The 21,610-nt window shown below is 41.7% G+C and overlaps 1 protein-coding gene across 6 annotated transcripts in view; it reads right to left on the minus strand.

The window, feature by feature from the left end:
• Positions 1–21,610, minus strand: part of LOC121271280 (EVI5-like protein) — a 410,054-nt gene that overhangs the window by 157,462 nt on the left and 230,982 nt on the right. For all 6 annotated transcript variants that reach the window (XM_041177135.1, XM_041177134.1, XM_041177131.1 and 3 more), the window contains one exon: positions 1,638–1,691. In XM_041177135.1, coding sequence (XP_041033069.1) covers positions 1,638–1,691 — 54 coding nt within the window. The remainder of the gene's footprint in view (positions 1–1,637; positions 1,692–21,610) is intronic.

Consider the following 21,610-nt stretch of genomic DNA (forward strand, 5'->3'; position numbering starts at 1 on the left):
GAATTGAAGCCCAAGATCAGCCATGATTGTGCTGAGTGGTGGAGCAGGCTCGATGGGCCAAATGCTCTACTGTTGGCCCTATTTCTTATGTTCGCAAGCTAATGCACTATGACCATACCCACATTCTAATAGGGCGGAAAATCAAAGACATTTCATTGAACCTTATAGCACAAAAGGCCATTCAACACATGTCAGCTTGCTAAAGCGATTTCCCCTTTCAAAGATGAAATGGTCTCCAACTCAACCACTCCCTGTGCCAAAGCATTCTATGCACAACAGCCTGTACAAAGAAATTAATTCCCAACCACTGCCCTAATGATTTTTAATGAATGATCTTGCATTACGGGCAATCCATTAAAAAAATTTTTCCTATTAATTCTCTACATCATTTCTAAAACCTCCATTAAATCTTCATAGTCTTTTCTGCTCCACAGGAAAGAATAGCTGTATCTCCAGTCTCTCCTCATAACTATAAATTTTTCATCTTGGTATTATCCTGCTAAAATGCTCTTTATAGCTTTTAACATCCTTTCTATAAGTAGGGCCCAAAACTGCACACCTTATGTTAACTGTGGCCCAACCAATGTTATGTATAAATTTAATGTTCATTGAATTGTGGTACTCTCTGCTCCTATTTCTGAAACCCAAAATCTTGTTGGTATTTTTTGGCTTTAATCAGCCTGCAGGGAAGGATCTATTTGAACCCCGGGGTGTCTCTGCTCATCTACGCCCTTCAGTATTTTTCATTATACCAGGTAATACAGTGAATCTGATTATTTGGCAGCTGCAAATGGTGAAGCTTTCAAAAACGAAATTAACACTGAATGTGTAACTTATTCAGTTTTTGAAAAAATTAAGTGCCCTTCAATAAAGTTCATTATTAACCCAAGTTTACAGAATGAACATGCCGAAATAAAGACAACCTTTGTCTGCTCAATATTCTCCAAATATGATGCAAGTCTGCAAAATTCACACTGAACTTACAAGGAAGAATAGGCCTCTGAACCGAGCCTAGTGAACTGTAACGGGTTAAGAATGTCTCCGTGAATGAGACATGCTAATTTTTAGGAGATAGCATGGCACAAAAAGCTCCACCATGTAGCAGCATCATCACGCTCAGACACACACATTTACAGAGATTTGATAATGTTTTCTGCTGTAAGCAGAGCTTTTACATTGTGAACAGAAAAGTGAACAGGGCAAAAACAAATCAGAAATAAAAACAGAAAACGATGGAAAGACTAAGTCAGGCAGTGTCGGTGGAGAGGGAAAGACAAGTATCGTTTAAGGTTAATGACCTTTCATCTGATAAAGGCCATCGACCTCGAACATTGGGTGAAATTTTACAGCCCCTCCCACTGGCAGGATTGGTCAATGGGCTTTTGAATGACTCGCTGCACTTTATGGCCCCACCCCCACCATGATGGAGCCATTAAATTCCACCCATTGACTTTGTTTCTCTCTCCACAGGCACGGGTCAGAGCCTGATGGTGCGAGAAGCATTGGGCACGGGTCAGAGCCTGATGGTGCGAGGAGCATTGGGCACGGGTCAGAGCCTGATGGTGCGAGAAGCATTGGGCAGGTCAATTACAATCAAAAGAGAGTGACTGACAAATCGCGCCAGGAACATGTCGTACCTTCTCCAGGGTTTCAATCCGCTGCTTTAGGAGACGATTTTCCGTTCTGAGTCTCTGTGGAATAGCAAAGAAATCAGGTTAGTCTACAGGCACCCTGCATCAAAACCGAATGGTGAGACCGCTGCGTACATCTCTACAGTAACAGCTGTATAATCTGTACGTCTAGCACAAAACACACCAGATATAAAGAGCAGGTCAAACTATACATCAGGTGACAGATTCATTATAGATTTTCCCTGAGTAGTACAAGCACCAATCTTGGTTACTTCCATTGAACGATGATGCATATTACTTCAAAAAGGTATCAGGAGAAATCGCAAATAGAAGTTTTAAAAGGCTGTTGCTTGACTGCTTCCATTTTCAGAATGTGCCAGAGGACCCTATGTCACAGGTGTCCCCTCAGAGGAACATGCAGTGCATGTCATCATGCAAAGACAGCCAAAGATTAGCTGTGTAGTTACAGAATTCCTCCAGGAGGGTTGTACTTTCCCATTGATCCCTGCAGGGTGTCTTGTAGCAATGGGCTCCTGGGGAAGGAGTTTGAAGATGCCCTTTGGGAATGGCAACAAGCAGCATTGCTCTGGGGCCCAGTAACATACCACAGCAACACACTGCATGTGACTCCTCCAGCCAGCATTATTCATGGGGGGGGATCTTTCCCAAAACCTCTGGTCTGCTCGAGACCAAAACTATCCCATGTAGCTTCTGCAGCATGTCCCAAACAACGTTCCATTTAAATTTTAACATATTTGGGTCAGGTTGTACCCATCGCCATTGCAAACACTGCTGAACAGGCTGCAGTAAAAATAACACTGGATTGGATTAAAACGGACTACATGTGAACTTTTGTCTAATTTATTCTATGGGGATTTAACTGCACAGGAGGCCATCTTTAAAATTTTAACCACATTTAATGCAGAGTACTTGTGTTAAAAATACATGCTATTAAAGGGGATGTGGTGCAAAGACAGAGGAGTGGCTGAGAGGCAGAAAGCAAAGAATCAGAGTAATAAAAACAAAATACTGTGGATGCTGGAGATCAGAAATACAAACAAAGTCTGGCAGCACCTGCTGAGAGAGGAACAGAGTTAACATCTCAAGTCCAACAGGCCCTTTCCAAATAAGCTTTGAGTAATGAGTTTCAAAGAAGAGTCACATTGGACGCAGAAAGACAGACTACATTCATGGGATGTTAAAAATTGCACGCTTTAGATTCTGTGCTGGAACATCCAGTTGCGGAAAGAATTTGGATGGCTACGAGAGGAATAAGATTGAAATTTGCCAATGTCACAAGGTTAGGGTACATGGCAAATGTGAGATAAAATTGCCAGGGATTGCAGCAAGTCACAGAAAAGTTAGAGGAGAAGAATGATAGGTGGATGAAGTTCAAGGCAGAAAAAGTGGAGGTGATACATTTCGAGAAAGAGGAATAATATCCACAACAACTGAGCTGAAGACACAACCACCTATGGTGGAGCTATTAAAGTCAGGGATGGGCCAGAATGAGTGTTGAGATTTCAGAAGGTTGTAGGGCCAGAGAACATTACAGGGGTGGGGAGGGAAAATGCCATGGATAGATTTGAAGACAAGGGTGAGAATTTTAAAATTAAGCTCAGGAGTGATAGCTGAATGGGACTTAGTGCTAGAATACAGGCAGCAGAGCTCTGGATAAGCTTGAGTTTATGTCGGGTCGGAGGTTAAGAGACCAAGCAAACATGCGTTGGAACAGTCATGTTAACAAAGGGGTGGATGAGGGTTTCAGGAGATGAGCTGATGCGAGGTGGAGTTGAGCAATGTTACAGAGGTGGAATAAGTGGTCTTGATGAGGGTGATGATGTGGTCAGAAGCCAACCTCGGACTCGAATAGGACACTAAAGTTGCAGAAAGTATGGTTCAGCCTCAGATATTTGCCAGAAAGAGGGATGGAGTCAGTGGCTAGGAAACAAAAGATTGTGGCAGGCTTCAATCTTCCCAACACCTAATTGCAGAAAGTTTTTGTTCTGGCAGTTTTGGATGCTCAACAAGCAATGTGACAAATCAAGGGTCAGGACAAGTCCAGAGAGGTGATGGTGACAGAGCTGATCTCATCCACCTGCTTTGGCTTCATATCACTCATATCTTTGGCTAATAAAAAGATCCATCAACCTCAGATTTAAAATGATTAAGCCAGCATCTACTCCTGTTTGTGACACGGTCCACACTTCTACCACCCTTTGCATGATTAAGTGTGTACGAGCTTCCTTCTTGCATGGCCTGCCTGATTTTCACGTTATGACCCCCCCCTTTCCCTACACACTCAATAGCTGAAAAAGGTCCTCTCTTCATCTGCCCTGTCAATTGCTTTCAAAAGCCTAAAAGACTCAATCAAATCACACCTTAAACTAATATGTTCCAGGGAATACAAACATAGCCTCTCTCTCTTCATAACCTAACCCTAGGAGCACTGGTAACATTCTGATAAATCTGTAATGCATTCCTACCAAAGCCAATATATCTTTCCAAAGGTGTGGTACCCACAACTGTATCTAGCTTTCCAGATGTGATCTAACCAGAGTTAGAGTGAAACATCCTTGCCCTGTATATTCTAGCCTTCTAAGTATAATTAAGTCTAACATTCCATTAGCCTTAGTGTTTTAGTACCTGCACTACATTTTGATGTCCACATCTTGTAATAAACCTCAATATAAGGATGTGATGCTGAATTTGTACAAGACATTAGTAGGCTACTGATGCAGTACTGCATACAGTTGTGGGTAGTCCATTAACCCACACCTTCCTCATTCTTTGATTAAGCTTTTGGTCATCCCTCCTAATAACTCCTCTTGGCTTAGCGCCCACGTATTCTGATTGCGCCTTTGTGCAAGTTCTTGGGCATCACATGGAGACACAGCATTACCAATGAAATAGGACTAGAGGCACCTGTGAGACATCGTAACGGAGAGAAAATTAATGCTGGCAGGACATATCCTTTGCCTCATGGGTATATGCCTTACCAAAGTGGCAGTAGAATGGATACCGCCAGATGGAAGATGATGACAGGGCCAGCTAAAGACCAAAACAAAAACAGAATTACCTGGAAAAACTCAGCAGGTCTGGCAGCATCGGCGGAGAAGAAAAGAGTTGACGTTTCGAGTCCTCATGACCCTTCGACAGAACTTGCGTTCGAGTCCAAGAAAGAGTTGAAATATAAACTGGTTTAAGGTGTGTGTGTGGGGGGCGGAGAGATAGAGAGACAAAGAGGTGGAGGGGGGGGGCGGGGGTGTGGTTGTAGGGACAAACAAGCAGTGATAGAAGCAGATCATCAAAAGATGTCAACAACAATAGTACAATAGAACACATAGGTGTTAAAATTAAAGTTGGTGATATTATCTAAACGAATGTGCTAATTAAGAATGGATGGTAGGGCACTCAAGGTATAGCTCTAGTGGGGTTTTTTTTTTTCTGTCGAAGGGTCATGAGGACTCGAAACGTCAACTCTTTTCTTCTCCGCCGATGCTGCCAGACCTGCTGAGTTTTTCCAGGTAATTCTGTTTTTTTTTGGATTTCCAGCATCCGCAGTTTTTTTGTTTTTACCAGCTAAAGACCACCTGGCGAAGTACATTTAAGGAGGACCTCTGAGAGTGGAATGCCACCTGGGCTGCAGCAAAAGAGATTGTGATGAACCAGCGGAGTCTTGCTGCCCACAGATTTTGTCCCACATGGGACCAGAGGACCTAAGTCCAAGTCTGTGAAAGGTGTTATGTTAATGCAAGTTGATGTGAACACCGGAATCAATGGAGAGAAAATATTCACTGGAATTAAACTGGGAATATACAGCCTGCCGGTAGATTAACAAGGATGGTGTTTAGTTTGAAAGAAAGGTTCAAAATTTGACTTTTTCAGTAGCAAGGAAGGTTAAGGTGAACATAAATTAGGAAAAGTTCTGGAAGGCTAAGTAGTGAAAAATCATTTTGAGATGGTAAATCGGTAACAAGGGCCTCAGACAGGGGATTATCACTAGAAGGGAGGAAGTCAAAAAAAAATGTAATACAGGGTTGAGAGAGTATATTTTACCACAAGCTAATAAAATGCTCCTGGTTCTTCCTGAGTGTGTTTTGGATTACCTGGAAATTACCTGATTTTTCTTTAGTTCATTGTACCAGCTGATCTAGTAAACCCAGGACCAGGCAATCTCCCCTTACAGCATCCGAAAAAGAAATGGGATAAGTATACGAATATAGACAATTATACAAGAAAGTGTTGGGGGTGGGAAGAAGAGCTGATATACAGGACAGCTGTAATAGCCCTAGAGAGAGTGCAGAGGAGGTTTACAAGAATGTTGCCAGGGTTAGAAAAGTGTAGCTACGAGGAGAAATTGGATAGGTTGGGGTAATTTTCCTTAAAACAAAGAAGGCTGAGAGGTGACTTGATTGAGCTGTATAAAATTGAGAGGAATAGATAGAGTGGACAGGGTAAAATTGTTTCCCATGGTGGAGAATTCTAGAACCAGGGGACATAGATTCAAGATAAGTGGCAGAAGGTGTAGAGGGGACATGAGGAAGAACTTTTTAAGCAGAGGGTAGTGAGTGTCTGGAATTCACTGCCCAATTGGTGGTAGAGGCAGAAACTCTAAACTCTTTTAAAAAGGAGCTGGATCTGCATTTTAAGTGCTGTAAGCTGCAGGGCTATGGGCCAGGTGCAGGAAGGTGGGATTAGAAAGGGCACCTGGGTGTCCTCGGGCTGGCATGGACAAGATGGGCCGAATGGCCTCCTTCTGTGCTGTAACTTTTCCATGGTTCAATAAGGGAAATGGGCAGGGAGTTAATAAGAGATGCCAGCTCTAGTTAAAGATCTAGAACCAGTACAGGCAAGATGAGATGAATGCCTTTTGCTATGCTTCAAATTCTGTGATTCTAGGTAGCAAATTCCAAACCTCTTCCCCTACCTCTTGTTATTTTTGCTCTTCCCTCATCCACCAATGGAAATGGTCACTAGTTGTAGCCAACAGCATTCCTGGACTCACTTACCTACTTGCAAACACCTCCCCAACACCCCCCACCCTTTTTACCTCTCCCCCCTAAAGACAGTCCAACTAAGATCACAAATTGTTTTTGGAATACTGCAGTAATAATTTCAAAGAGTCAGGACATGAAACAATGGTCTGGTTTTGGCAGACAGCAGTGAATTAACGGCACTAGCCATTCGTTACCATACCCACAGACTTTCAATGGGGTTTTTGCTCTGAAACCGATGTTGAATAGAAATGCAAAATGGAGCAGCACCCTCTACAGGGGATCTGGAATCTGCATGAGCAGGCAAACAAATATGCATCACCTTAATAAGATTAATTAACCCTTACTGATACGGCAGAGTCTGAATCAGGAAGTGTCAGTTAGAATATTAGATTCAATGTGATTCATGTACAGAGAGAGAAACAGAAAGATGGGATTGAGAGATAAAAATCAAAGTTTTACTTTAAAAAATTTATTTATTTTAAGGGACGGGCAATAAATGCTGGCCTAGGCAGTGATGCCCACATTTCATGAAAGAATAAATAAAGACAACTCCAACTAAAATGTGAAGGACGATGACTTCACACTTGAAAGGCTAATTTTCAGTGCCAGAGAGGTTGATTGGCAGTAATTAAGACTTACCATACCATTAAAAATCTAATTACACTTCAGCCCGAACTTTTTCTGGCATGTTTAATGGTTATCTGTCATATCAGAATGGCAGCTTCACACCATTCCATAGGTTTGGATGGTAAGTGCCTCAGCAAGATATCAGCACACAGACACTTCCAGAGGAGTTGGGCAACTCAGACAGCTACCTCTTGATTTCCACAGTTAACAGTGGATGTGCAATCGCCAGAAGTTGCTATCTTATTTACGCTGAAAACCTGCGAAATCCAGGCCATTACAATTCACAGGAAAAGCTGACACAATACGTGATGGAGCATATATAGGAGGTTACAGCACCACCTTGTGAAGAGATAGCACATGTAGGCTCAGGTCTGAGACACATTTATATAGCTACAACTGAGCTGAAACAGAAACTCCACCCCACCCCCCCATCCCACAACCCCCACTTCACATCGTCTCCACTGGCTTTGAACAACACACAGTGAAATGTACGCCCAGCTGAATCAATACCACATCAAAGGACTGTGCATGTACAATCTGCTGTACTGCACAGCATACATATAATAAACTGCAGTTCCAAGAACTTCTACTTTACTGCTAAAATTCTTTTTGAAGAAATTGTGGATTTATTTTTAAAATATATATACGAGGATGCAAACTATGGCCTTTAACACATTTGATTTTACTTTGAGAAGCTGAAAAGCAGCTCTGAGACTTAATTCCCAGCCCAAGCCACATGGGTAGAACAAGCAGAAGATGCAAATGGTGTTGCTGTGAAACCGAGATCAGACAGAAACTCAGAAATCTCCCCCTTTCCCTGTGCACACACAATCTATGATGTTGTCTGGCATCGTTTAATGGCCTCACCTAGAGGTTGGGAGTTCAAGTCCCACTCCAGAACTTGAACACCATTGAATTTGGCATTATTGGAAATGTTGTGGAGGAGAAACTTCCCTGAAGCACTGCCTTCCCTTTCCAAAGGTGGGCATTAAAGATGCCATGGTGTAACTGCAAGTGGCAGCAAGGTTCCTCAAAGGCATTCTTATCAACAAAGAAATAAATTGACCAGTCAGCTCATTGCTTTTTTCCAGGGCCTTCGTGTGCACAAAATGGCTGCGCCGCACTCGCCTGCACAAAATGGCTGCGCCGCACTCGCCTGCACAAAATGGCTGCGCCGCACTCGCCTGCACAAAATGGCTGCGCCGCACTCGCCTGCACAAAATGGCTGCGCCGCACTCGCCTGCACAAAATGGCTGCGCCGCACTCGCCTGCACAAAATGGCTGCGCCGCACTCGCCTGCACAAAATGGCTGCGCCGCACTCGCCTGCACAAAATGGCTGCGCCGCACTCGCCTGCACAAAATGGCTGCGCCGCACTCGCCTGCACAAAATGGCTGCGCCGCACTCGCCTGCACAAAATGGCTGCGCCGCACTCGCCTGCACAATTGCCAAAGCATCTCAAGGTGTTGCACAATGAAGCAATTGGCGATGTTTGGGAGAGACTCAAGCTACTTTACAGACACACAGCATTCTCTCATGTCCATTTCGCTGAATCTTTGACAGCAGCAGCTGAATTGTAATTTACAAGAATTCAAGTCCTAGGCAAGATCCAATTTGCAAAATTTAACAGTTTTCAACTCGAGGATTCAAGTTCAAATGCACAGCGGCTGGATGCTGCCACTTCTCTCTCTCTCTCTCTCTCACTCTCCGTGATTTCAAAGACTTTCAGTGAAATTAGTTTTTAAACAGACTCAATCCAGTTCTTACTGGGCACAAATTCAACAAGACTTCTGTACCAATTGCCGTTCTCAATGAGCTGTGTCAGGAAGATGGCAAACACAAGAAATAAATCACCTGCTGCAACAGTCAAGTGGAGTCTAGGGAGTCTCAACACAGTTCTCAGTGGACACAAGTCCGCTGCACAGAGCATCAACTTAACTGGCAACGCAACACTAACACAAGGCTTAAACACACAGCATAGGGTTTTCAAAGTGGACATTTGAGGAGAAATTCCCAGGTGTATGCAGGGTCAGGTTTCTCTATTTGGCACATTTTTCCTGTTGTATATTAATTAGCACTTTCTGCAATAGCAGCGCAGTTTCCTTTTGAGTAGCTGATATTGCCTTCTGGAAGTTCAGGCCTGGGACTGTGCCAGTATTTGGAGGCAAAGTTTGAAAAGTAACTGGTGCCAAAGAATTCCCTGCCCTGCTCTACGCCAGAAGCCAGCCTGCGAATACTTGATACAACCGCATTCATGTTACAGCCTCGCCTTCTGAGCTACAATATAAAAAGGGGGCATCAAAATCTGACTCGTGCTATGTTTCTAACACACCTCCAGAGAAAAAAGTCAGTCAAAGCAAAATAATCTGTCAACAATGGCCATTACCTGTTCACCATTTTATTCTACTTGTATGCAGCAAGAGTGCTCAATGTTCTCTTTACATTGCTGGAGCTGTGTGCGTCCTCCCATATCAAGGAGAGCTTGCAAACAGAAACATTCTATTGTGAGCATGAATTTTGAATCATTGTTGTCATGGTTGTCACTTACAATTGCTAATGCAAAATTTGGGTGTGTGGGCAATTGCCTCAATGTTGCTGTTCATGCTTTGATCATCAACACGCATTTCTACAAAATTCTTTAACACAGAAAAATGTTCTCATGAGCTGGAGAAGGTGCAATGAAAACAAACAACAAGCTAAGGAGGAGATATTAAGGGTCGTGATAAAAAGCTTGGTTAATGATGCGGGTTTTAAAAATAAGAGAAAGTAGTGGAAGGATTTAAGTGCACAATTCTAAGGTGCGAGTCGATGGTCAGACAGCCACCAATCACAGGCACATGCAAAAGAGGCTAGAATGAGAATTTAAGCATGAGATTGAGAATGAGATAGTGATGAACTGGGAGTCAACGTAGATCAGCGAGCACAGAGGTGATGAATGAGCCAGGCTTTGTATGAAATAGAATATAAAGCAGTTTTGACTGAAATCTATGGGAAATTAATGCTGGCGGGCTAGCAGGGAGAGGGGTGAAGTTGTCAAGTCTAGAGGTGACAAAGGCAACTTTGAGAGTTTCAGCTGAAGATGGACTGAGGCAGACAACATTATGGAGAATGGAAAAACATAGGGTTGGAAGCTCCAGCTCGAGACTGGAGCTGGAGTTGCGAACAGGCTGGTTCAGCCCTAAATAAGAGGCTGGTGAAAGTGGGTAGTGAGGACCAAAGGTGATGCTTGATCTTCACGTTGTGAAAAGAGGGTGCATGGAGGAGCATCCACTGCAGACATTTGACAACATTGAAACGATACAGCTGACAGGAGCTGAAAGTGTTTTATTCACCGCCAAAACCTGAAAGAGAAATCCACACAAAAGAGCAATTATTGCACTTCTGAAGTTTACTGCTCCATTTCGCTTGGAGACAGATGCACTAGGACAAAAAAGACAGTTATTAGCATGTGGTAATAACAAATTCACACATATTCATATGGCGTGCGACTAACTGGTTCTCTCAAATCGACTCCAGAACATAACGCTGATCTGTTTATTCAGGCAAAGGACTCTTGGGTAACTCATTCAGCGCATTTCAATAGAAAAATCTTCCATTAGTTCACATAAGGTCAAAGTCAGATCACTGTGAAAGCATTTCCAGGTCTAATCTCACAAGTGCTCCTATTTCTATGCTCTGATGAGTGAAATGTGCTTCTTTTGTAATTCACTCCGCAATGCTAAAGAAAATCAGGAAATATCAAGATCAGCTGCAAAGATCAGCAAAGCTGCTGACATTAAATTAGTGTACAGAAACCGAGACCCAAAAAGGCCATTCCTCAGCAAATCAGAAATCAGATCCCAACTTGAATGGTCACAAATCTGCATTAAGCTTCATTATGTTTCTAATTGGATGGCACCAGCAGTCAAATTGACATACAAATCGCAAAGCATTTCCATTTTCTCTAAAGGCTTGATTTACACAGTAAATATTTAACAGGATGCAAGATTCAATCTGGAGGAGGAAAACAATTTGGTTCATCCATTCGCAAGATCTTTACAGTCCCTTCATCAGAATGAGGGGTTCGTCAAAGATTCCAGGGTTCTCATCTCCACTGTTTTTTCTGGGTGTTTCATCTCACGTGAGAGTTAGCCTGTGACAAACTTCCTGACCTCAGTCCTAAATTTTCCTCTTAACTATACGAGACTGCACTCTTTAGCTTCAAATTAAACTGTGACAGTGAAGCTATTGTCTTCAGTCCCCACTACCAACTCCATTCCCTCGCCACTGACTCCATCTCTCTCCCCGTCAACTGAAGCCAAACCAGACTGTTCGCAAATTTGGTGTCATATCTGACTCAGAGGTGAGATTCTAACCATGTCAGTGCCATCTCTGAGACCACGTATTTTCACCTTCATTACATCTCCTGACTCCTGGTCTGCCTCAGCTCATCCACTGCTGAAACCCTCACCATCCCAGGTAAAGGTGTGGGTTCTAATAGCTAGGGAAAAAGACAGTGGGCCGAACTCTACAGGGTGTTTTGACAGCGAACGGTCAGGATTCATTCCCATTAGGCCTCTGAACTGTAGGGTTTAGCGTAAGCACAGATTAACACTGATATCCTGAAGTTGCAGTCTGTCTGTCATTGCTCCGTCACAAGCTGCATTGTGGCCCCACCCATTGAGCCATCAATCATTGGAATCATTTACTGTAGCAATAAAGGCTCCCCTTTTCCTTCAGGCGAATATCGCTGTCAGAAACCCCGTTCACCTTGTTCACTCAGGGTAACTGGATTTTTAAGGGCGATCTTATTGTTCAACAACAATCTGGCTGTGAAAAAGTGATTTAATGTTTGTGGCACGTTGCTGAATGTCACAAGTGAGCTTAGTTATAGACTGTTCTTAAAGCTAAATTTCTTAACTTTTGTTTTAGTTTTTCAGTTTTTACCTTCATGTAAACATCCTCATCTTTATTCTGCTCTACGTAAAATGTTTAAAAAGTGATCTGATTTTAGTGATTTTCACTTCCTGGTTGGCTCTCGGTGGAAATTCCTTTTTATAATTGACTGCGTGGACAGTTTTTTTTAATTTGTGGAATGGATATATTCTAAACTACAGTTGGTATATTGCCCATCTGCTGCAAACATTTGAGCCCTCAATTGCCATACATATATGGTTGATGGTCCTTTCTATGCTGTGACTAATGGTAAACTTCTGACAGCAGCTGGTGAAGGAGACCACCTTTCATGAAACAATCAGATAACTGACGACTTGTATCAACCCATTTGATCTTGTGGAGATTATCTTCCTCTCTAACATTTGTTTCACGCTAGCGAGGTCCATCCTTAATCTTAATTCACTGACACTTTTGTAGAAATTACATTTTCCTTTTAGGCTACCTCTGTAACATTCATTGGACAAACTATTTTCAGTGCACCCCTTGTATAGAATTTCCCCCAAAATATTTGACAAATAGAATCCCATATTCACTACTTCCACAAGAGCCAGTATTTCTGCACCTAAAGCAATCCTAACAACCATTTTTAATTTTTCTTTTAGCTTCCCAGGCTAGAGAGCAACATTTCTCATTTTCAGCCACCAAAAATACCATGAAACCAGTTGCACTTGAATACCCATCAGCAAGATTGACAGGAGATGCATTACTAAAAACAACTAGCTTTTTTGGGTCACCCAAGGATGGAAACTTAAGTATGCATGTTAATGTTTTATTTGCCCTTAAAACATCCTCGATTTCAGGCTGTTTCATCACAGTACTTAGTCCAATACATCAAAACTACTATCTGGTTTTGTCGGACTACATAACCAATTCAACTGCCCAATCAAGCTTTGCAACTGCTCTATCTCTTCTTTAGATATGACATCATGTTTCTGTAAGGACTTAGCAAAATTGACTTCATAGGAGTAATACTCTCTAAATGGGATTGCTGATTCAAAGTTACTCCAGACCTATCTTGCTTAATGTCTAAACCAATATATTTAAAAGCCCCTGATTTCTAATCTTAAATTTCACTTTAATAACACAATTCTCAAATTCCACAGCACCACCCCATGAGAAATCATCAACGTGCATCATGAAGCTGCCTGACTGCTTGCTTTTGATAGCAATAAAACATTGCGGGATTTGCTTTTTCTTGAATACTCTCAGAAAGACACATCTCACCAAAAAATACAACACCCTCGAGACATCACCATAAACATGCGTTTAGTTTCCAAAGTTTCCCTTCTGCATTGCTGGCCTCTTTAGGCAGTTTCAGAAACACTTTCCTCAGAAATTTCTCACCCGGCAGAAATGTAGCTCTTACGTCAACTGATCTACGCTCCCACAAATGTGTAGCCAAAAGAGCTAAAAATACTTTCAGGATTACTTTTCCCCCTATGGGAGACTCGACTCTAACATCTATGCCTCCCAGTCGCTCTTCAAAACCCCGAGCAATTAGCTTCTCGCTTTAGTCTTACACGTCCCATCTGCAAGGATCTTTTCCATATCAATCCAAAGTGACAAGACTGACTGTCTTATATTCCATTCCTCTTACAATAAACACCAACATTCCATTTGCCTTCCTAATCACTTGCTGTATCTGCATACCAACTTTATGTGATTCACGCACCACGACACCTAGATCCCTTTTGTATTAACGAGTTCTACAATCTTTCTCCCTTTTAAATTGTATACTGCTTTCCTATTCTTTCTGCCAAAACGAACAAGTTATACTCCATCTGTCAAATCTTTACCCGCTCACCTAAACTATCTATATCTCCTTGCTGACAACTTACTTACCTACCTATCTAGGTCTCATCAGCAAATTTAGCTACCATAAATTTGGTTCCTTCATCCAAATCATTGGTATTCATTGTAAATAGTTAAGGACTCAGCACTGATCCCTGTGGCACTCCATTAGTTACAGCTTGCCATCCCAAGACCGACCGATTTATCCCTACTATCTGCTTCCTGGTAGCCAATCAGTCCTTTATCCACGCTAATATGTTACCCCTACACCATGTGCTCCTATCTTGTGTAGTAATTTTGATGAGGTACCACATCAAATGCTGTATGGAAGTCCAACAGCACCACATCTGCAGGTTCCCCTTTATCCACCGTGAAAGTTAAAAGTCAAAAAAATCTCTTAACAGTAACGAAGGCATGCGCCTTTAAGGGAGCGTGTCTTAAACTACGGTCAATCACTCCCACATCGACAGGATTAGTGTCATGACTTGCAGTCAGTCTGCAAGCAGTCAAGGCCAGGCATATAAATGGAGTCTGCCAGTTAATATCTGTATAAAGTCTCATCTTCAATTAAGAGCCCACATTATTGTTTACCCAATCCTGCTGTATGATTGGAATATTTACATTGAAGAGAAGAGCAGTGTAACAGGATCTTTAAAATCCACTTTACAAAGAGACAGTTCAATTTCTTGGTTCGTTCCAGCTTTTCCATTCTCCTCTCCCTTCTGGCTTCTGACAGATACACATTCTTGTTCACTGATACATTCTCCCAAAGTTATATTGAAATGGAACACCAACTTGTGTTGAAGGAACCAGCACAAGCCAATAATGTTTAAATAAAAAAGAACCTGATTTGATGAAACTGCACAAAGAGCTAGAAACAACTTCAGTAACTCCACTCGTGGCAGATGTGCTTGCACCCTGATCAAACCATTCCCTCTCTTTGACAGCTCCCTCAAGAATCACTCATCTTTTTTTTCCTGTAATAACATCTCTGCTTGTCAGTATTTTAAACCAGAGGCATTCTCACAGTGTTGCAGCATCATTAAGACACAGTGTGTTAGATCAACGTGCGACAGAGGTACTCACGTTCTGCACCTTAGTACTTAACATAGCAGCTTTGTCGAAAAAATGCCCAAAGCATTTCATAGGAGAATTGGACAGGGTTTGACATTGAGCCACGTGGGGAGATGCCGGGGCAGGTGACTGAGGGCTTGGTCAGAGTGCTGGATTTTAAGGGATGACTTGAGGGAGGAGAGGCGGAGAGGTTTGAAAAGGGAATTCCCGAGCTTCGGAGCCTCGGTGGTTGAAGGCTCGTCTACCAGCGGCGGTGAGAGTGAAATCAAGTATGTGTAAGAAGCCAATTTTAGAATGCTATTGAAAGATGTTCACCTAAAGCAACCAGCACTGAGGATATTGCAATGGGACAACCTGTTTAAGCCAGGCCCCAGGAGGGAGGGATGATGCAATTTATTAGCAAAGGCTGAGCTGTTGAATGTAAAACTGTTTGAAACTTTAACAAAGTTACTCCATTTTTCATATGGTCCTGGATTGCAGTAAACTTGAAAATAAGACCAAATAAGAACATTGCACATTCTCAGCTCCAGCTGTTGGACTGAAGAATTAACAGCAGTTTCCAGGTTGGTACTACAGCCATGGTACCAACCTCTAACATTCAGATAAAGTACTTTGTTTTTGTCCAAGTACTTTATTTGTTTTAACTATGTTTAAAATTGAGGGATGCATATTGCAGGAAGGTAGGGTTGAGTTAGAAGGTCGGCCATGATCTTATTGAATGGCGGAGCAGGCTCAAGGGGCTGAATGGCCCACTCCTGCCTCTATTTCCTAACTTTTTATGTCCATTATCTGGTATTTCAGAATAAACTTCTGAATCCTTTTGTTTTGTTTCTTAGTTTATCCTCAGGTTTATCAGCAGCCCCCAAAATTTCATGGTCATGAGGACTTCTGTGTCTAGTCCCCTCTCCACTGTTCTATAACCCTCATTCTGTTGTGTAATCTGTTCAAGCTTGCACTTCAATGTCTTTCGGGACTGCTATTCCCTCAAACGGTTGGACATACTTTCTCCAGTACATGGTCGTTTTCTAACACAACAGTTGCTCTCAGACCCACTACTAAAACTTTCTCTGTGCTTTACTTTCCATTCTTTTACCCCATTCTGCCAGTCCATGGACCTCATTTCTTAGCCATCACCTTGAACATTTAACCAATATTTAAACCTGCAGTAGCTTTTCCTGCACATTCTGTCATAGTGACATTCCTCCATTCACCGGAACTCTCTGGAATACATCAAGTACCAACTTTAGGCAACTGACCTTCGGATGTGATAGCTGTGTCCTGTACAACACAATCGCTTAGCCTACCAACATCCAAACCCTGATCTAATGTATTCTCTTCCTCTGAACTGTCATTGCAAAACACACAAATACCTCATCACCTGAGAATTTGTATTCAATCCTGATTAACAGTGAGAAGTAAACTTTAATAGCTTGGGGTCCACGTCTTACCATCGTTCCCTATTACCTTACCATGAAATGTCCATTCCTTACAGTCCTCTCTTCTGTAATTAACTATACCCCCAGAATTGGAGTCCTTCTCAGATGGTCTTCTATGATGTCTTAAAGCTCTTTGAATTTTCTCTGAGACCTCAGCTCAATGAAAGCTCTTCCCCATGTAAAGCATTCAAATACGCAGAAAAAAACTGAATAATTGTAGTCCCGTCTAGGGCAGGAGGGCTACCGCCCATTACGGAGAGTAATTTGGGATTCCTCCCATGGACCAATTGATAGGAACCGTACCCTCTGAAGTGAATTCTTTGCATGAATCGTCTATGCCAGTGCTGTTGTCAACTTGCAGTTTAGTTGCTAAGATTTTATGCAGCATTTCACCTATCACCGCGTGATTCCTTTCACAGAGTTCACTGCTGAATGGGCTTGCAGCTGCAGTATTCATAACCATAGTATTCATGTTTCCGCACAGGTCTCAAGCCATTATTAGCAAACTTCCCTCCATTATCAGTCAGAAACTTAGCCAGTACCCCGTCCAGTCCCCATCACTGTATCTACAATCACCCTTTTGTCCTTGCCATGTATAATTGTAGAAAGACATTCTCCTTGCCACGCCTATATGAAAATATTTCTTTGTCGGGTTCCTTTACATCCATGGCAAAGTCACATGGCAGCAGAAGGCTTACAAAAGGATTTGGCAACATCTTCCGATACTATTCATAGATTTCACATTTCACACTAATCTCGAGTTTTGTATACTCCTCATCCTCATCATTAGCAGGATTTTTAATCTTTGACAAGAGGATGAACAAATTGTCTGCCCAGGATTAAGACAATTTGATGTTTTTCTTTGATTTTTATCCCTGATGCCATTAATATTTCTCTAACATTCGGATTAGAAACATCAGGTTTTGTTAAGAGGATGCAATGATGCCCTGATTGGGTAAACTGCAGATCCACTGACTCAGCAAAAACAATTAGCATGCTCAATATCCAGTGTTATGGCAGGAGGGGGTTAGTTCAAACAGCACTGTTTCCCTCTTACCACCTGTCTGTAAACAGATGTTTTGAATTAGCTTTTTTTTAGACTAAGCGGTGGCATATTTTCCCAATTCCTCAGTTTTTGTGCCTTCCAATTTTAATAATAAATCCCACAGCAAACTCAAGTTCGGATCAACTCAGAAGGTTAGTTTATTTTTACACATTCAAAACCCGTGAAAGGGAGTGCTTTCAACGTCCCACTCCTCATCCACTCAGAAAAGAGAGGGATACAGAAAAGGAAGTTTACAGTACAAGGACCACAGAAAAACAGAACGCTGGGGCTCTGAAACTCACACAAACCAAAGTCAGGGTCTAATGAGGAAGTCTTTCATGTAGGCATTCGATGGCTGGCTAGAGACCGGTGTTTTTCAGGTGGTGTTGATGTCGCAAGATGAAGTAGGCACGCAGAGATTGCTTCAACTGTACGCGAGGGTACAAAATCTTCCAGTAGAGTCAGGTTAGATGAGCTGGTGGGCCAACCTGGACAAAGCTTGCTTCTGTGCAGCCTGTCAGTTGGATGTTAAACAGCAGGCTGGCTGCACAGCTCGGGAAGGTAATGCTAAACTGCTCAAAAGGCTAGAGTCTTGGGTCATGTGCCCTTCCTTCTTCAAGGTGACTTCAACAAAGTATGTTTATCCAGCATCTTGAATTTGGCTTTGTTTTCAGGACTGAATGTTTCAGCCATTATGGGTTGAAAGGGGCACCATTCATGTTGGTGGTTTGATGTTTGGGAAGCCAATGTCTCAACAGATCGACGGACTCTGCTAGCAAGGTTAGCTTATCAAATGCAAATTGCATGCCTGGAGCTCTTGCTGATATTGGCCTATACATTCCCAGGTGGTCTGCTAGAAGCTCCTTAAGCACAATGAGGTGTAAGATGCCTGAAACAGAGAATAGAATTCTTTTGTCCTGGAGATCGCTGGGGATAAGTACCAGACAGACGGTTAACATCTTAATCGTCGTGGTCCAGCAGAAAAGTCCAATTTAAATATAAGAAATGGTAATAAGGATAGGGTTTTTAAAATATATACAGGGTTGGGTTTCTGTTCCTTGTTGGAGGAACCCAACAGCAGTTTCATTTGTACGTAACAGCAAAGGTATCTCACTGGAGACTACATCAGTACTAACAGAGTGGCTTACTCCAGCTATTTTCCATCGAATTACCACTCTTTTTAATGACCTCAAGGTGTTGTCATCCGCAAAACTAAAACAAGTAGAACTTTCATGCTCCCTGACCTTATGTCAATCTACAATACTGAATGAAACTAGATATCAGTTTAGCCAATGTGTTCCATACTCTGTCTAGGTGCAACTACTCTAACTTCATACAGTTAAATTAATCCATTGCTAACATGCTCATCACTGGAATAAAGCTTATGACTAGTACAATTCATTCAGATTGATCATTACCTTCTTCAGCCTATGAATTCTCTGTTTGCAATCACTGAGAACCCTGCTGTTCCATTTTGGGCATCATATAATATTTTGAGTCACACCTGAAGCACCTTTTAATTGTTCCCCTGGCATTCCTGGGCCTTATTTTCTGACTATTGCTGCTCCAATCCAGTTGCCTGATGTGGTATCTAGATCTGCTACAAGCGCTTTTAGCCTAATTCCTTCTGTCCATACCTCTTCCTTTGCACTGGCGCCTGCGTCTAGTATCTGGACGATCTCAAAATGCTGCAATCATTGAGTCCTCTTGTCCTTTGTGACTCTGTGGAATGTCCCATCCATTTCTGCCATCAAGGCTGCTGAAAATGACAAAAGGAATTTTCTCAAGGCAGCAGACATCTACTCCAAAGGGAGTATCTTGCTGAAAACTGAATTTAGTTAAGACCAGGAGCCTGTCTATATGTGACACCTTATCACAGTCCAGCAATTTAAATGCGTGCACTGAATGAGAAATCGCCAAACTGGATTTCTTTCATGTTTTTATACAGTCTGTTACAATGTTATGACCACAGCTACTGTTAATTGCTGCGCAAACCAAATCCTAGAGGGAAACTTGGCTTAGGGGCCAGACCCTTTTTCTCGTGTTCGGAAAACAAGATGATGACATACTGATCTTAGCAGTAAAGGATCCAGTAACACATTTGGGATTTTAAAAATTAAAGGTTTTATTAATAAGAATAAAAGGAAACTTAAGCACACAAGATTACAGTTACACAATTAAGGTTAGTTTTGCAAAACATTCCCCGAAAAAGCACTATAACTTGGTCAGGCCCACAAGTAGACACCTCCAGGCAATATTCCCTTATGTTAAATAGGCAAACTGCTGTAGCCTCAATAAAGGCAAACCACACGATCTCTACCTTATTCCACTCTCTATCTTGTCTTTGCTTTCGGGTCAATAAAATATGATATCCCCACTACTATGGGGATATACCTATGGAACTCTTGGAAGATGTAAACATGTTTCTTTGTACCTCTGACTCCTTTGATATTCAAGCAAACTCTCAACTTATCTAAAAATGCTAAAGTTAGATCTAAGCTATTTATTTGTACTTCAAACTTAACTCCTCTATCCTTTTCATGTTTTATACCCCCCAGACAACCTAACTCCAATCAATATTTTGCCCAGCTTAATTAAATCATATACACACACTCAGCCTTCTTTACAGAACACAATATTCCCCAAAATATTTTAAAAACACATTCGCACATTTCTCGCCTTTGCAAAAAAATGAACCATCGTAATTCCAAAAAGATGGTTTCATTTTCAACCCATTTCTTATTCCTTGCTACATTTAACTATACAAACAAAACTATTAAACTATACTGTGCAAGCATTAACCAAGAAAATATACACATAAATCTTTTGTAAAAATAGAGTTCATTCCAGTCTATTCGCCAACATCCAAGTTCTTTTGAATTTTAAACTCTTGACAATGCATCTGCAATCAAATTTTTGCATCCAGCCACATGTATAATTTGTAAATTGAACGTTTGCAATAATAAACTCCAAAACAGTCTTGAGTTTCTGTCCCAAAACATTTCCAGATGCTTCAAAGGATTGTGGTCGGTATATAAAACTATATCTGAAGAACTGTTTGCAACATATACTTCAAAATGCTGCCAAACTAACATCAAACTTAAAGTCCCTTTCTCTTTGGTCAAATATTTCTTCTGGTGTGCATTCACCTTTTGTGAGAAATATCCTACCAGCTTCTCAATTCCTAGTTCATCATCTTGTAGCAATACAGCACCAACATCAGCATCACTGGCATCAATAGCCAACTTAATCTGTTTAGTATAATCAGGTGCTGAAAGAACAGGTGTAGTTGTTACTACAGCTTTCAAGCTGTCTAATGCATTCCGGCACTCCTGTGTCCTTTGGAATTTTATGTTCTTTTTTAACAATCCAGTCAGCGGAGCAACTATACTGAAATTCGGCACAAATTTCCAATAAAATCCACTGATACCGAGAAATCTCAAAGCTTCCCATTTTGCTGTAGGCACTGGGAATTCCACAACAGCTTTTACTTTTGCATCTCATGGGGCCACTTGACCATGTCCAGGGTGGATTAAATATGTCACTTGCGCTTTCGCAAATTCACTTTTAGCCAAATTTACAACCAAATTGGCTTCCTGCAGTCGATCAAATAGTTCCTTTAAATGTTGTTAATGTTCCTTCCACATTTGACTGAATACTATTAAGTCATCAATGTACACAGCACAATTGCCCAATCCCTCGGTCACTGTTTGTTAGTCTCTGAAATATTGCTGGTGCACTTTTCATACCAAAGAGCATGTAAACCATCCGGCATCACAAAGTCAATATCTCTTTTGCCCTTTCTGATAAAGGGTACCAGCCAATATCCTCGCAACAAGTCAATTCTTGTGATACATGTTGACTGTCCCACTTTCTCGATACAATCCTCAAATTGTGGAATAGGGTATGAATCTGCTTTTGTTACTGCATTCACTTCTTGGTAATTAATACATAGTTTTGTGATCCATCTAGATCCGGCACCATTACAATGGGTGAACACCAATTACTGGGACTGGGCTCTATGATGTCAGTTTGAAGCATAAATTCAATTTCTTTCCACACACGAGCTTAT

Source organism: Carcharodon carcharias, chromosome 30 (genome assembly GCF_017639515.1).
Source record: "Carcharodon carcharias isolate sCarCar2 chromosome 30, sCarCar2.pri, whole genome shotgun sequence".
NCBI classification, from domain to species: Eukaryota; Metazoa; Chordata; class Chondrichthyes; order Lamniformes; family Lamnidae; genus Carcharodon; species Carcharodon carcharias.